This window comes from Mesoplodon densirostris, chromosome 14 (genome assembly GCF_025265405.1).
Source record: "Mesoplodon densirostris isolate mMesDen1 chromosome 14, mMesDen1 primary haplotype, whole genome shotgun sequence".
Taxonomy (NCBI): domain Eukaryota; kingdom Metazoa; phylum Chordata; class Mammalia; order Artiodactyla; family Ziphiidae; genus Mesoplodon; species Mesoplodon densirostris.
In genome coordinates, this window is record NC_082674.1 from 34,580,218 (window position 1) to 34,596,658 (window position 16,441).

The 16,441-nt window shown below is 36.8% G+C and overlaps 1 protein-coding gene across 4 annotated transcripts in view; it reads left to right on the forward strand.

The window, feature by feature from the left end:
* EML4 (EMAP like 4) overlaps positions 1–16,441 on the forward strand; it is a 164,069-nt gene that overhangs the window by 79,507 nt on the left and 68,121 nt on the right. For all 4 annotated transcript variants that reach the window (XM_060117844.1, XM_060117845.1, XM_060117842.1 and 1 more), the window contains exon 3: positions 14,074–14,203. In XM_060117844.1, the coding sequence (XP_059973827.1) occupies positions 14,074–14,203 (130 nt within the window). The remainder of the gene's footprint in view (positions 1–14,073; positions 14,204–16,441) is intronic.

The following is a 16,441-nucleotide window of genomic DNA, read 5'->3' on the forward strand; positions in this document are numbered from 1 at the left end:
GTGGTGGTAATTGAGGCAAGTTTCCTGAAAGTTTGAGAAGGGATGTTAGAGCAAGTTAAAAACTATTAGTCTTAGATGGAAAAAAGACTACTTCCAAATAGTGATGCCCTTTAGGAAAGTAAGGCAGTTCCTGGCTGGTGAAAAAAAAAGGGAGTCGACATTTAGAATGGTTAGAGAGTAGAGAATGGAAGGCCACAGACATGAAAGAAATGCTCAGGGACCCTGAGGGTACCGGCTACCGAGGTGTGAAACTTTGAGGGAGGGGCATTCATTCTGCCTGGTTTTGTGATTCCCATTCTCATACCTCCCACCCTCCAGCACTCCAGGCCTTTGTGTTAATAGTGGAGAGTTAGATAGCAGGATGGTTCTTTTCCATTACTGGTTAGTAAGATAAATGTGTCAGTGGCATGGGATAAGTAAGGGACCTGAGAGTTTGGCAAAAGACTTGATTGAAACCACTTTGGTTAATAATGTTATAAGTGGGTTTTTAATTTTTTGAGAACCAACTTTGAGGATTGCCAAGATCAAGCCAGGAAAAAAAAACTTATTTGGTTATAAATTGATTTTTCTAAGAGGATTCTAGAGTTGTTAGAGTATTAATGTATACAGGCTTTACAGGGAAGGTAAACTGTACATAAAGAGAGAAGAACAGGTTTCTATAATTAATATGTGTACCTTCAGCTTCTGGCTCTATATTAAAGTATTTTTAAATCCTATAAGACAAAATGACATAGTATTTGGTTATTATCTCATTTTAAAAGCTTATCTTAAATAATTTGTATTAACCTACAATTTAAAAAAATTTTTATTACGCTAAAACAATAGTACATTATAATCTTGTGTTGAGAAAAAATTAAACGTTTTCTCTCATTTATTTACTAAGGTATTTCAGTAAAGAAATATTTATAGAGAAATGTAAAGACTGCTCTTTTTTTAATTTGGCATACAGACGATATTTTGTATGATACATCAGTTCCTTAGCACCTACCTGTTTCAGTTTCATGAAATACAAATACAGTTTAAATAGCTGGAGTTCCTATCCCCTAGGAACATACTTTCTGTAAGTTGTCCTTTCCTAGTTGTCATTCATAATTCCTTTGTCTGTAAAGTGAATTTAGAATCAGTTTTGTTACAGGCTCTTTAGTGGAGATTTATCCAGTTCTGGAGCCACCTGCAGCTTCTACATTGGAACTTTTTCTTTCCACATAGTACCGGCTCTTACTTCTTATTAATAACTTTATTAATTAGAGAGATACTAAGTTCCTTTCCATTAATTCTATGTGATAAGTTTACTTCGACTGCCGTTCTTATGCTGATGTGGTTCACATTTTGAAATGGAGTCCACTAGTGAATTTTCTTTAAGTTACTTTGTTACCTTAGACACAGTCTTTGAATTGCTGGATATAAAATGGATTGCTGGGGAGAAGATTGATTATATAATAATTTGGGGAAATATTATTTAAGAAATGAGCATAATTCATTAAGGAGTAACCACTGGATTTCCCATTAGTGAAAAAACTTGCCTGACCAATTATGTTCTCTAATATTGATATTAATGCATCAAGAGAAATACATATTTAAAGTTTTGTTAATTTTATTATTTGCAATTCTAAACAGCTTTATCTTGAAATTTATGTATAGTATACTATAGAAAGTAATTGGAAAAGAAATATTAAGTGATTCTTCACTATTGTCATTTGTATGTAACCTTAAAAAGATCAACCATCAGTTTTGACAAAACAGGATTCATATATTAATGGTATAAATATTTGGAATAAACACTTTAAGCAAAGTATTTTCTAACAAATGAAAAAAATTTTTTTTGAAAAAAATTTTTTAAAAAACAATGAAATTATTTTGCAGGGATTTTGTATTTTCTCCTTCAATTAAAAAGTAAATTAGGGCTTCCCTGGTGGCGCAGTGGTTGAGAGTCCGCCTGCCGATTCAGGGGACATGGGTTCGTGCCCGGGTCTGGGAAGGTTCCACATGCCACGGAGCGGCTGGGCCCGTGAGCCATGGCCGCTGAGCCTGCGCGTCCGGAGCCTGTGCTCCGCAACGGGAGAGGCCACAGCAGTGAGAGGCCCGCGTACCGCAAAAAAAAAAAAAAAAAAAAAAAAGTAAATTAATATAATGTTATATGTCAGTTATACCTCAATTTTTTTTTAAAGTAAAATCATTTCTGATACTGTAGAAAAATTTTATATGGAAATGTTTTAGTCCCTTGTGAAATTAGAATTTGTAGTATTCACTTTCACACAAATTACTGACAGGACAGTAATCACTACCATCTTCTTAAGATATTTAGAATTTCTAGAGGATTTTTCTTTAGAGGGGAGACTAAACTACCATGGATAAATAGGTGGAAACCTTTTATGAAGCTGTGGTTAAAAGTATAGGTCAGCTTCCTTATTGATAAAGACAACTATTACATAGTTTTGCTAGGTGGTGGTGATATGGAAACATGACTTGGCTTCAGGTATGGCTAAAACTAAATGTGTATGCTGATGGGTTAACGACATTCTCTGTCATTTCATAGTAGTATTGCCATTCAGTAAATGCCAAAATCAGAAATACACCTAACTAGTCATTTCAATATTTTTAGTTCTGTTCTTTTAGTTTGTCCTCTCCAGTGTGCCAGCGGTATTAAAAGCTAAACCCCATTTTTTCTTGAATATATTATGTCAGACACTTAGGTAGAAAGTTTTCCCAGTAGTTTTTAAGGTGGCCAGTTATTTAAATTTCTCGTGTACCTTCTCTTCTGTTGGAGAATTCTTTCCTTTTGACGGCATATGTTCATAATATATGCACCAGTTGCAGCTGAATCCTTGCCAAAAGAAAAAAAATTACCTGTACTTTGGAGCAAAAGGGAAGGCCCAGGGAACACTCTGGCAGTTTTAACTGCCAGGAAGACAAATTATGTCACAGCTGGTGCCTGGGAAACCCATTAAGACCTCTTGGGGTGACCAAATGAATGTAATTTGAGAATACAACCCAGTGGCAATATGTGAAGACAAGCTGTTAGTACACAGAGGTATAAAAGCACAGGAGTCAAATTATCTGAAGGTGGCAAACTGTCATTTTAAACCAGGAAGCTGCTGGTAAACCAGAAATATCAAGCACTATGACTGCTACTTGAGAAATGAGAGAGCCCAGAGGCAGAATTGAAATTTAGAGGATATCAGTTCTCCCGAAAAAAACATTCCTAATTATATAGACTATGGGATAGTGTAGAGGCACAGATCTGTATCATTTGGCTCTTACTCCAAATAACATTTGGGAGAAGACAGGGTTTGTCATGAGTTTGCTGTAAATGTTGTTAATAAGTAAATTACATTAATCAGGTTAGAAGGTGTGAATTTCCTTGGTGGGGCCCTTAGGCTAAAATGATTCATACTTATGGTAGGGGGTGGGAGAGTATCTTATTATTTTGACAACAGATCAAAGACTTCTAAGCTGCTCTTTGTATATGACAGTAAATGGGTGGATATTGCCTCAGACCAGGCAGCAATTACCATTTACAGAGCTCCATTTCTCTATGAGAGTCAAATGCTCTTTGGTCATTTCTTCTCAAAATATACTTAAAAAAAAATGTGTCAAGAGGACTAAAGTACACCTTCCTGTGAAACAAGAGGAAAGGAGAAAAGTACACATAAAACTCTAAATGGAAAAGATAAAATGTGATGAAGTACATGTAGTCCTCAATCTTTCCAAAGAATGAAGCAAAGTAATTGACAGATTGAAAAAGGTGGCACGGAGCTTGAAAATGTGAAGAGAGTGGAAGAGGTATGCAGTTGGAGCTCTGGGGCATATGATAGGGAATCTGAGAAAAAAGATTTTGAGTGTTAACTAAAGTTCTTCCTTCATAGACCATCTTTACCCTTCTCCTGATAAAAAATTTTCCCATTCTTTAAGGCCTCAAATTAATTCCTGAAAATGATCTATTTTTTGTCTCTTAGAATTGTTTTAAAATTTTATTATATGTTTCTTTTGGTATATATATTTGTTGCTCCCGCTGGATTATAAACTATTTGGAGGCAGGGACAGTTTCTTACATAACTAGCCTTAGAATGACTCAATAAATGTTTGTTAAATTAAATGTGGGAAAAAGAAAGTTATAGAAGTAGGAAGTTATTTTAAAAATTGCTCTTTGGATGGAGGGATTGGGATAGATGCAAGAATAAGAGGATATTACAGATGAGGGTAGCAAGATGGATTTCACATTTGCAACATATGCAACAGTCCCTAGTGGTAACTTTACTATGTGACTCTAGAGTTCAGTGAAATTCATTAGCATTTAGGAACTGTCAGGCTAAGATATCAGAAAGTTCATCTGCTTAGGTCTATCATCAAGGAATATAAACAATAATGATTAGTATTCTTATTTCATGATAAAGTAAGATAAAGTATAAAATTTATCATTGGCCTTCAACCCTGGCATTTTGATGGCTAAAACTGAAACTGTGATTAAAACTAAATTAGTACCTTCCTGGTTTATAGACTTTTAGCCTAAATTTCTCTTATTTCAGCTGGGTTGCTGCTCAGAAATTGAACTACTTTTGTACCTTTGGTTACTAGAGGTCACTGTTGCTTCCAGTCTTGCAGGCTAATCTTTGAGAGCGTTGTAGCTCAGACTTTGTAATGCCCAAGGCTTGGGGGAGAGGGATGTATATGTACAGACATACATACATGTGATGTATATAGCTAATGATGCATTCTAGTTATAAATTTGTGTACTGCATAATCTTTTTTATACTCCTTTCTTCCAGTTAGGTTCCTAATGTTCTAAATTTCAAAGAATATACTTTAGACTTCTCAGGTGACAGTCATTCACCCACGTTCCTTTTTGTTTTCTGCACCTGCTTTACTTAACTCATTGCCTCTACCTTGGGAGATCATTCACTCTTTTATCCAAATACTAAGGATTCCCAGTACTGAGAGTTATCTGAAATTAAACTGCAGGATGGAAAATGACCATGAAAATCTTATTTTGGTCTTTTCTTGCTATTTATGTAAATATCTGGGGACCTTGATGATTTAATACTGTTCTCTGCTTAGAATTTCCTTTCCGCCTACTCCATCTGATGAATTCCTATCTGTTATCCCAGCAAAGCTCAAAGTGTCACTCTCCACAAGGCAGAATTATTTCTTTCCACTTACTTACCATTCCTTCTTCCTGGACTCAAATCTTGATTTCACTACCTATTACAGTATAACCTTGAGCACGTTAATAATCTCTCTAGGCTTCAGTTTTTTTCATCAGCAAAACTGGAATGATAATAGTAAATCCCTTTTAGGATTATAGTGAAGATTAAAGGACTTAATTATAAAGTACTTAGGATAACAGTGCTTAGCACTCAGCAAGTGCTTGATAATTAATATTACTTCACATCACTTACTGTATTGACAGTTGTCTCTTTCCTTCATCTTTTCAATGCACTAGGCACTGTTTTAGGTGCTGGAGATTAAAGAAATAAAAGATACTGACTTTTGCCTCCACAGGGCCTTAGGTAAAGTGAGAAGACAGCTAAGTCAATAATTATAAAACTATATAATAATTGGTATTAAAAAGGTAAATTTAGGGTGTTGTGGGAGCTCCTAACCGAAACTGGAGTTGAAGGTTCCTTGCAGGAGATGAAATCAGCATTCATCTTCCTTCATGGTCTTAACATCCACTTATTGGTGCCAGTTCTCAAATTGTTAATCTATATTCTAGACTTGAGCACTTAAGAATTATCTTTCTACTTACTAGATTGTACTGCTTATATGTCCCTCAGAATTCATAAATGTAAAATTTCCCCAAACTGAAATCATCATCTTTTAAGACCTAAATATTTCTTAAAACTGCCTCCTACTTTCCATTTATGCTACCTAGCTCTTGTTTCAGGTCCCCATCGTGCTATGCTTAGACCACTGCCCTGAAATCTGCTCTTCACATAGCCACTAGGATTTCTCTAAATGTAAATTGAAGTCCTTTTTTCAGCTTAAAACCCTTTGGTGGTCTCTATTTCCTATAGATAAAATCCCCATGATCTAACTCCTGCTTACCTCTACCATCTGGACTTTCCTCTACCATCTGGACTCTGCCCTTTCTTGTTCTACATTCTCACCACATAAAGAGCTTTTTGTCTACCCCGCCCCCATGCCATACACACTTACATACCCCACTTTGCTGTTACCTTCTTCCTGTTCCTTTACACACACTGGAATAAGATTCCAGTATTTCATCACCTCCCTTTTACCTGGCTATCTCTTACTTATTCCTTAAGACTTTGTTCTGCATTTTTTTCTAGGAAGCCTTTCTTGAGCTCTGTGTCTCTAATCATCCTTACAGAATTATGTGTCTTTTCTTTGTACTTTATGATCACTTTGTTATTGTACTTACCACATGTTTTCATTGCTTGTGTGATTCTCTTGCAAGATTTTAATTCCTTGATGCCCTGGCTCCCTTATATTCTCTTGAAAACAAAAGGCTAGGATAATAATAGGCCCTGAGTAAATATTTGATGGGTAGATGGACGATGAATATATGTTAATTTAGGCAAGCAGGGGTGACTAGCATATGCCAGAGAGAAGGACCATCCAGGTGAAGAGCGCAGGGGAGTAAAAGTACTTAGTTTAGGAGTTCAGAATAAACTGAAGCATGAGGTGTGAGGTTGGGAGTGTCAAAAAATGAGCCTCAACTGGTAGAGAGGGCCCATAGTGAAAGGTTTTCTTATGCCTTGCTAAGGAATTTAGTTTTTATCCTGAGGAGACTGGAGATCCATTAAAGGATTTTAAATTGAAGAATGACAGGTAGAGTTACACTAATCCATTAATTCTAAGACGGCTATATTTCTTGCATTTTAACATCTGTTAAAACATCTGGAATGACAATGCATCTTACTATTGACTGTGTCTTACAGTTCTCATAAGTGACACTTCTTTCTAATGCTGTTTGTGATAATGGTACATATTACAATTGATGGCATATTAATTCAAAGATACACAGCTTGTTTTAGAAAGATATTCTGGCATGGTGCATTAAGAGCAAGGTAATAGTACTGCTAGCAGGGAGAATAGAGAAGCTGAACATAGTCCGGAAGAGAAATTTGAGACAGTAGTGGCGAAGATGCATTCATTTAGTCATTTAGATATTGATTAAGTGCTTTCTAGGATTCAAGCACAGTGCTAAGCATGGGGATATATGCAAGGATCACAAAACAGGTAAGGTTTCCAGATAGATTACAGATAGTTAGGAACGGCTAAGTCAAAATGGATTATAGACCTCAATGTGAGGACTAAAACCATTCAGAATTGCACTTCCCTGGTGGTGCAGTGGTTAAGAATCCATCTGCCACTGCAGGGGACATGGATTTGATCCCTGGTCCGGGAAGATCCCACATGCCGCGGAGCAACTAAGCCCATGCACCACAACTACTGAGCCTGCGCTCTGGAGTCCGCGAGCTACAACTACTGAGCCTGCCTGCCACAACTATTGAAGCCCGCATGCCTAGAGCCTGTGCTCCGCAACAAGAGAAGCCACCACACTGAGAAGCCCGTGCACCGCAACAAAGAGTAGCCCCCGCTCATTGCAGCTAGAGAAAGCACGCGCGCAGCAACGAAGACCCAACACGGCCAAGAATAAATAAATTTATTTTTTAAAAAGCATTAAAAATGCTGTAAGAAAATACATATAGGAGAAAATCTTAGTGTCCTTGAGTTTGGCAAAGATGTCTTAAATAGGACACAAACAAATACAAATAATAAGAGAAAAATCAATTAACTAAACCTGATCAAAATCTTAAAATCTATTCTTCCAAAGATTATCTTGAAAATAAAAGGGCAAGCTATATAATGGTAGACAGTATTTGCCAAACATATATTTGTCAAAGGAGTTTAACTAGAATATATTAAAAACTCTTAAAACTCAGTTATTAAGAAGACAACCCATTTGGGAATTCCCTGGTGGTCCAGAGGTTGGGACTCAGTGCTTTCACTGCAGGGGCCTGGGTTCGATCCCTGGTTGGGGAACTAAGATCCTGCAAGCCATGCAGTGCAGCTAAAAAAATTTAAAAAAAAAAAAAAGAAGAAGAAGAAGACAACCCATTTTAAAAAAGGCAAAAGATTTGAATAGACAATTCACCAAAAAATATATTTGTGGAAGTCAAATAAGTACATTAAAAGATATTTAACACCTTTAGAATTAAGATAATGCAAATTGGGGACTTCTCTGGTAGTACAGTGGTTAAGAATCTGCCTGCCGGGCCTCCCTGGTGGCGCAGTGGTTGAGAGTCCGCCTGCCGATGCAGGGGATGCGGGTTCGTGCCCCGGTCTGGGAGGATCCCATATGCCGCGGAGCGGCTGGGCCCGTGAGCCATGGCCGCTGAGCCTGCACGTCCGGAGCCTGTGCTCCGCAACGGGAGAGGCCACAACAGTGAGAGGCCCGCGTACGGCAAAAAAAAAAAAAAAAAAAAAAGAATCTGCCTGCCAATGCAGGGGACACGGGTTCGATCCCTGGTCCAGGAAGATCCCACATGACGTGGAGCAGCTAAGCCCATGCACCACAACTACTGAAGCCACTGCAATGAGAAGCCCGTGCACCACAATAAAGTGTAGCCCCCGCTTGCTGCGACTAGAGAAAGCCTGCACGCAGCCACCAAGACCCAATGCAGCCATAAATAAACAAAGGCAAATATATCTATCTCTATATATACTGTATTATTCCATTTATATAAAATTTTAGAAAATGCAAATTATAGTGATAGGAAGTAGATCAGTGGTTGCCTGGGGACAAGAGTGAGGGAGGGAGAGATGGATTACAGAGGGGCTCAAGGAAACTTTAGAGACTTATGGCCATGTTCACTATCCTGATTGTGGTGATTGTTTCACAGGCATATATGTATGTCAAAGCTTAGTAAATCGTACACTTTATATATGTACAACTTATTGTATGTCGGTTTTATCTCAACAGAACTGGGGGGAATATTTTTTTAAAGAGTTACAGATGTAACAGAGGACTTAGTCACCCACTGAATGTTGGCAGTAAGGAAATGGAGGAATCAAAACTGATTTCTTGTTTTCTGGTTCGTACAGTGAATGGGTGGTAATGTCTTTCACCATGAATAAAGTATATCACAGAGTACCAGTTTTTGTTTTGTTTGGTGGGAGAAGGGACACATACATTCATGGGGAGATGTTCAATAGCAGTTAGATACAAAAAATTATGAGAAGGGTATGATGGTAACAAGATAACTGAAGAGTCAGGATACAAAATCTGTGCAAGAATAGAGTATCCAGCAAATGAGAGAAGAAATGGTTAGAACTAAAGAAATTCAGGCAAGGGTAATGTCCTAGAAACTAAGGACATTGTCCTTACCTAAATACTGTCCTTGCCTGAATAGTCAGCAATATTAGATGCTGAAGAAGAGTTGAGCAAGATAAGGAGTGAAAAATATCCATTGAATTTAGTGGAAGAAAAGTCATTGGTGATCTTGGCAAGAAAACATTCTATGAAGTGGTTAGATGATAACCAGATTGCAGAAGGTTGAGGTACAGATAGGAAAGTGTAGACCACTGACGCTTTTCCAAATACTGTATTAGACTTGGAATGGGGGTGGGTGGGTGCATATGTCAGGGGTGGGGTGATTAGGGGGAATACAAAATCGAGGAGTTACTTTGAGTGTACAGTCACCATTAGTATCCACAGGGGATTGGTTCCAGGACCCCTGAGGGCAGATGCTCAAAATCCTAGGATGCTCAAGTCCCTGATATAAAATGGCATAGTATAGTTGGCCCACGACTTCAGCATCTGTGGATTTTGGTATCCATGTTGGAGGGAGGTGTCCTGGAACCAATCCCCCATGGATGCCCAGGGACAACAGTATGTATTTATAAATTATACATATATACAGAATTATGTATATATATGCTGAACAATGCCAATAACTTGCTGGTGTTTAGCAAATAGAATACCTACAGGTTATTAAATTCTAAATGAGTTACAGAGGACTTATTACTCCTCATGCAAATTGTGACCATAATCAGAATATTTAGAAACTGAAGAGAGTATCCCATTTATACTAACTGGGAGAATGTGTTTGTTTTTCTGTTGGAGACAATTGCTAGCTTGGTGTGCATGGAATACAAGCTCTTCTTTCTCCTTGAAGTAAAATAACATGAAGTAACTTTTCTCTATTTACATATTTGTTTATAAGAGAGGATCTAAAATAATTTAAAACAGAAAATTCAGAAGTAACTGTTGATCTACAGCCTATCTCACTGCTACACTCCAGTTCTTCAGAAAGAGAACATTAAAGCATAATTCATTCCTGAAAGGTTTACATCATGTGTGTATGTTCGGGGGGGTGTCTGATAAAGAAAGTAAAATATAATAAAATTATTTATACTTCTGTCTGTGGTGTAGCTCCAAAATTTCTTCAATGTTGTTTTTAATTTTGTTTTCTTTCACAAGTGCCTATACAGTCAACCAAATTCAATGAGAATTCAGTTTAGGCTAAAGATTTGTCGTTTTCAACATACAGTAATAATTTTCAATCATATATTATGTTTTGAGACGTACCTTTTTATTCACATCAGCATCTTCATTTTTCTATTTTTCCATTTATTTTACATAATAAAGATAATAAAATAACTAGATAATTGCACAAACATTTCAATTTTTTTAATTGTTACTACTCTATAGAGTAAACTTTGTAACTGGCTCAGTAGTTGGAAACCTTTATATTGAATAATAATAAAGGAAGCCATTATATATAGGCCTTGAAATGGCCAAGACATCAAAAGATACCTCGTCTTTTTTGAGTAAGTGTTTAGGATGAGCCTAGAATAGAGAATAGAGAGCCTGAGACTGATCAAAACTGTGAGGCATAGCACTGCCATCTAATCCTGTGAAGAGGAATGGTAGTTTCACAGGATACCTTGAAAGCATTTGAAGACTTCAACAGTAAACTGTAGGACTTAGAAAGTGGTGATATGTTGCCTTTTTTTTTTTTTTTTTTTTTGCAGTACGCGGGCCTCTCACTGTTGTGGCCTCTCCCGTTGCGGCGCACAGGCTCCGGACGCGCAGACCCAGCGGCCATGGCTCACGGGCCCAGCCGCTCCACGGCATGTGGGATCTTCCCGGACCGGGGCACGAACCCGTGTCCCCTGCATCGGCAGGCGGACTCTCAGCCACTGCGCCACCAGGGAGGCCCCAGTTTTTCTTAACATTTTTTATTGTGGTAAAATATACAGAACATAAAATTTACCCCTTTAACCATTTTTAGGTGTACAGTTCAGTGGCATTAAACATATTCTCATTGTTGTGCAACCATCGCCACCATCCATCTCTAGAACTCTTTCATGTTTCCAAACTGAAAGTGTGTATCCATCCACTCCTCTCCCTTGCACCACCCCCCTGACCCCTGCCCCTAGCAACTGCCATTCTGTTTTCTGTTTGTATGAATTTGACTACTCCAGGTACCTTATATAATTGAAATCATACAATATTTGCCCTTCTCATCTGGCTTATTTCACTTAGAATAATGTCTTCAAGGTTCATCCGTGTTGTAGCATGTTTCACAATTTCATTCCTTTTTTAAGCTGAATAATATTCCATTGTATATATGTACCATTCGTTTGTCAATGGACATTTGGGTGGTTTCCACCTTTTGGCTATCGTGAATAATGCTGCTATGAATATGGGTATACAGATATCTGCTTGACTCCTTGCTTTCAATTTTTTGGATTGTATATACCTAGAATTGGAATTGCCAGATCAAATGGTACCTCCATGTTTAATTTTTTGAGAAACAGCGAATACTGTTTTCTACACCATGTGTACCATTTTACATTCCTACCAGGAATACACAAGGATTCCAATTTCTTCACATCCCTGCTAACACTTGTTATTTTTGTTTGTTTTTTTATTGGAGTATAGTTGCTTTACAGTGTTGTGTTAGTTTCTGCTGTACAATGAAATGAATCAGCTATGTATATACATATATCGCCTCTCTGTTGGACCTCCCTCCCACCCCCTCCACCCATCCCACCCATGTAGGTCCTCACAGAGCACCGAGCTGAGCTCCCTGTGCTATATGTTTGTTTTTATAATAGCCATTCTAATGGATATAATTGGTCTCTTTTTTTGAGATGAAGTTTGGAACATTGAAAGAGAGCATGGGAAGTGGATTTTAGATTATATATGTTTTTAATATAGTGGCTGATGGGTTTTTTGTGTAACAAAAAGTTTTAAAAATTATATTTCAGAAATCAGCTGTTGATATAGCAAAAGCAGTGCTCAGTGGAAAATGTATAGCTGTAAATGCCTGCATTAAAAAAGAAGAAAGATCTCAAATCAATAGCCTAACTTTAATCTTAAGGAAATAGGGAAAAAAAAAGAAAGCCAAAGCTAGCAATAAAGACCTGGGTAGTGGTTGTGGTTGCCTAACATTGTGAATATACTAAATGCCACAAAGTTGCACTTTTTTTTTTTTTTTTTTTTTTCTGTACGCGGGCCTCTCACTGCTGTGGCCTCTCCCGTTGCGGAGCACAGGCTCCGGACACACAGGCTCCGCGGCCATGGCTCGCGGGCCCAGCCGCTCCGCGGCATGTGGGATCTTCCGGGATCGGGGCACGAACCCGTGTCCCCTGCATCAGCAGGCGGACTCTCAACCACTGCGCCACCAGGGAAGCCCCACATTTTTAAATGGTTAATTAAAATGGTAAATTTTATGAGTATTTTACCAGAGTAAAAAGAAAGAATCAGTATAACAAGAAGTCACCTATTTGGCAGACTAGATCTAATGACCAGTGATATTAGCCTAATTTAGGGGTTATTGTACCTTATTATATGTGAAAACTTTCCTAGGAAGTTTGAAAAATAAATACAGTAGGTCTCTTCCTTCCTCTCTTCTGATTCATTCTGTCTGAGGAAGGGTCTAGGAATCTCAATATTAAGGAAGCACTTTAGATGATTATGATATAAGTGGCTCCCAACAGCATATTATTGTCAGAAATGCAGTGCTATACTCTCATATATGTAACATTCTAGGGTGCGAAATATTTTAGGCTTTATACATAAATACTTTTGCTTTCTGTGCTTTTATGAAGTGAAGCAAACAAAGAAACATGAAAGCCAGATATAAAAGTTAGGTTTTCTTGTGTGCATGTGAGAAAACTGAGTCCAAAAATTCAAAATTATTCTTTATTCCCAAATTTTTAGATAAACTTGCCCCTTAGTAGATGTGGCTGTTTCATCTTGTGACTGTGAGTCTCCCTGACCATAGCAGCATATCCATCACATGCATTATTGGAATACTGGAATAAATGTTCCAAACCTTCTGTATAAATTAAGATAACAGGTTATTTTACATAATTATGCTTTATTTATATGAAACAATATTCTAAGATTCAACATTTATGATTTCTAGGATTTCTAATTAATTAAATTTCAACAGAACCTGAGCTATTTCTGAAAATTGTTGGTATGTGGGAGTTGTGGTTTACTTGAGGCATAGCTTTGAATCATGCACTTTAAAGCTGCTCTGTGAATAGCAAACTGTTTAGCTAGAGAATGACTCTAGTTGCAATTTAGCAATTTAATTTAGCATGGCTTTTCTATAGATCTATTTCGATGAGATTAAATCTTCAGACAGTAATATTGTATGCTGCATGATGGATTCCTCTGAGACCTCCAGATCTTATTCATTTCCTTTTGAACTATAGACCATACTGGAGATGTAGCTAATTAAAGTTGGGTGTACAAGTCAGCAAAGTTAATTGTTCTATAGAGGAAATAAGTATTTCATTGTCTTTTTATTTACTTTTTCCAAATAAGTTATAACTTTATATATACTATATAGAATTGTGTCAGTTTACAAATGTTTATCTTTATGTGCTCATTCCTTTCTTATCTATATACTCAATAAACACTTACTGAAAAATAATAATATTGTATGCTGCATATGGGGGGCACAGTCTGCTTGCTAGCAGACTTAATGGACTTAAACACTATTGGACTTAATTTTTTAAGCTCCAATCTTGGAGGAATATTTTGACGTTTGATTTTTAAAGTTTTTTCTTAATCATATCTAGGCCAGCCAGGCATTCGAGAAGCTATTTCCATGTCCTGTATAACCAATGGGAGTGGTGCAAACAGAAAACCAAGTCACACCAGCTCTGTTTCAATTGCAAGAAAAGAAACTCTTTCATCTGCTGCTAAAAGGTATGCATTTGTAAAAAACAAAAAGCTAACACTGCAAAATTGAATGTGATAACTCGGTCTACTTTTGAAAAGAATGTGAAATAGAGCTGTATGGAATTCAGGTGAGCATGTCCTTTAAATTCTTCTTCTCTGAATGCAGAGCTATCCAGCCTGTACTTGCTGAGTTTACATTCATCACACCTATGGAGTAGTGTGAGGAAGCTTTTGGTTCTTACTAAAGACAGCAAGCAGTTTCATTTCCTGGTTTGGTTTTGTTTCTTTTTAATTGTTTCTTTTTAATAGGCATTAAAAAGATGCAATAAGATGCAATAAACATCACTATATTTAATGTAATTATATAAGTGAATTTTCCACGGCAAGTGATACATTTGATATAGCATTTTTAAAGGAGTAGAATCTTCAGTATATATGTATATTAGTGGGAGGTTAAATGCTATAACTTTTATTTTTTAATCATGGCTATAAAATTGAGGCTTAATTCAAAATGTTATATTACTGTGTTGTGTGTTTGTGTGTGTATGTTAGGGGTGGTGGGCAGGAGGGTAGTGGAAATGTTGTAATATAAAAGTTTTGGTGGACTACGTTCTCTATGTTCTTTTCATCAATTAATTAATTCAGTGTATTCCAATAAAATTGCTTACTGGCTTTTTCTGCTTTTGTGTAATACCCAGCAAATTATTCCATATAGAGTTTGGAGAGACCATAAGAGATCAGCCACATAATCTTATAGCTGTTTTCTTCAAAGAATGATTGAAGAAAAACTTTCAGTAATAGAATAATATTTAAAATGTGCTGGTGGAAAATGGTTGCCTCAATAAACTAATGCCAGTGACTGAACTATTTAACAGCGTGTATTTACAGATGTTAACCAGACATTTGACTACAGGAACGGTGAAGAAATGACAAGATATTTAGGCCTTTTAAAAATCCTCTTCTAGAATTCAGTCATTAAAGTCATTGTTGTTACAGAATATAGACTTTCTCCTCCAAAACATGCCAAAATTTATTACCTTTGCTGCAGTTTCAGGAGAAAAGGACAAATTATGGAAAAACTAATATGTAGTAGAAATTTTGAATACAATTTTTAATAATAAACTTCCTTGTGTCCAGTAATTGTTTGGATTCAGCCCATTTTTCTTACATAGCTGTAGTTATGTGCAGTGGTCAGTATTATGTACAGTAGTGACTCAGCAATCTAAAACCAGATTAAGTTTGTTAATTTATGATGCAGGGGCTTTGTGTTTTTCTTCTAAATAACCCAGAAGAAAAATCTACTGGGCCCACATAGGACTACTGGCCTAATATTATGCATTCAGGATAGTTTGAAGACCAACAAGAAAGAAGTAGTTTCTAACTCAGTTTTAAGTTGCAAAGTTAATCTGATATTTTTGAAGTAGAATTGTATTTCTCAGCACATAATTAAAAAACTGAATATGAACAAGACAGTCAAAAGTCAGTCTGGAGTCAGAAGGTATCAGAATGAATCAGATTAAGAAATGTTACTGTCAAAATTATATTTTTAACATTATTCACTATTATCATGTGATTAAATTGTATGTACTACTTATATTTGTTTAGAATGTTCTTAAACATACTTCTTTGTAGCTTATGTACCTTACGGTCAAATTAAAAAATGTCCTTTGGTTAGGAAGTGTAGGGACTTCCCTGGTGGCACAGTGGTTAAGACTCTGCATTCTCAGTGCAGTTCCCTGGTCAGGGAACTAGATCCCACATGCATGGCGCAACTAAGGGTTTGCATGCCACAACTAAGGGTTCGCATGCAACAACAAGGAGCCCGCGAGCCGCAACTAAGGAGCCTGTCAGCCACAATTAAGACCTGGCGCAACCAAATTTAAAAAAAAGAAAAAGAAGTGTAGATAGTTGAATACCTTTTCAACCCTGGAATCATTGATTCCATCTGCTTTGTAATACTGTCATAAGTGTTTGTGCAATATAAGGATTCTTATCCAGTGTGATCAAGAGTAGGAGATGCTTCATTAATCAAGAGTCAAAGTGTGGAATCAGAATTTATACATATGTATCTTAAATATTTTAACCTAAAATATGTTCACATATGTTCATTTGTCAATTTTTTAATGAAAGGCTGAGTCTCCCCCTTCTTTCTTTCTAAGTATGCATCACTGATTAGATTGCTTGTTGACTATCTTGCATAAAATACACCCATAAATCATTTTTTATAATTTTTAGTTTCATTCTTTAAGACAGAGTAAGAAATTT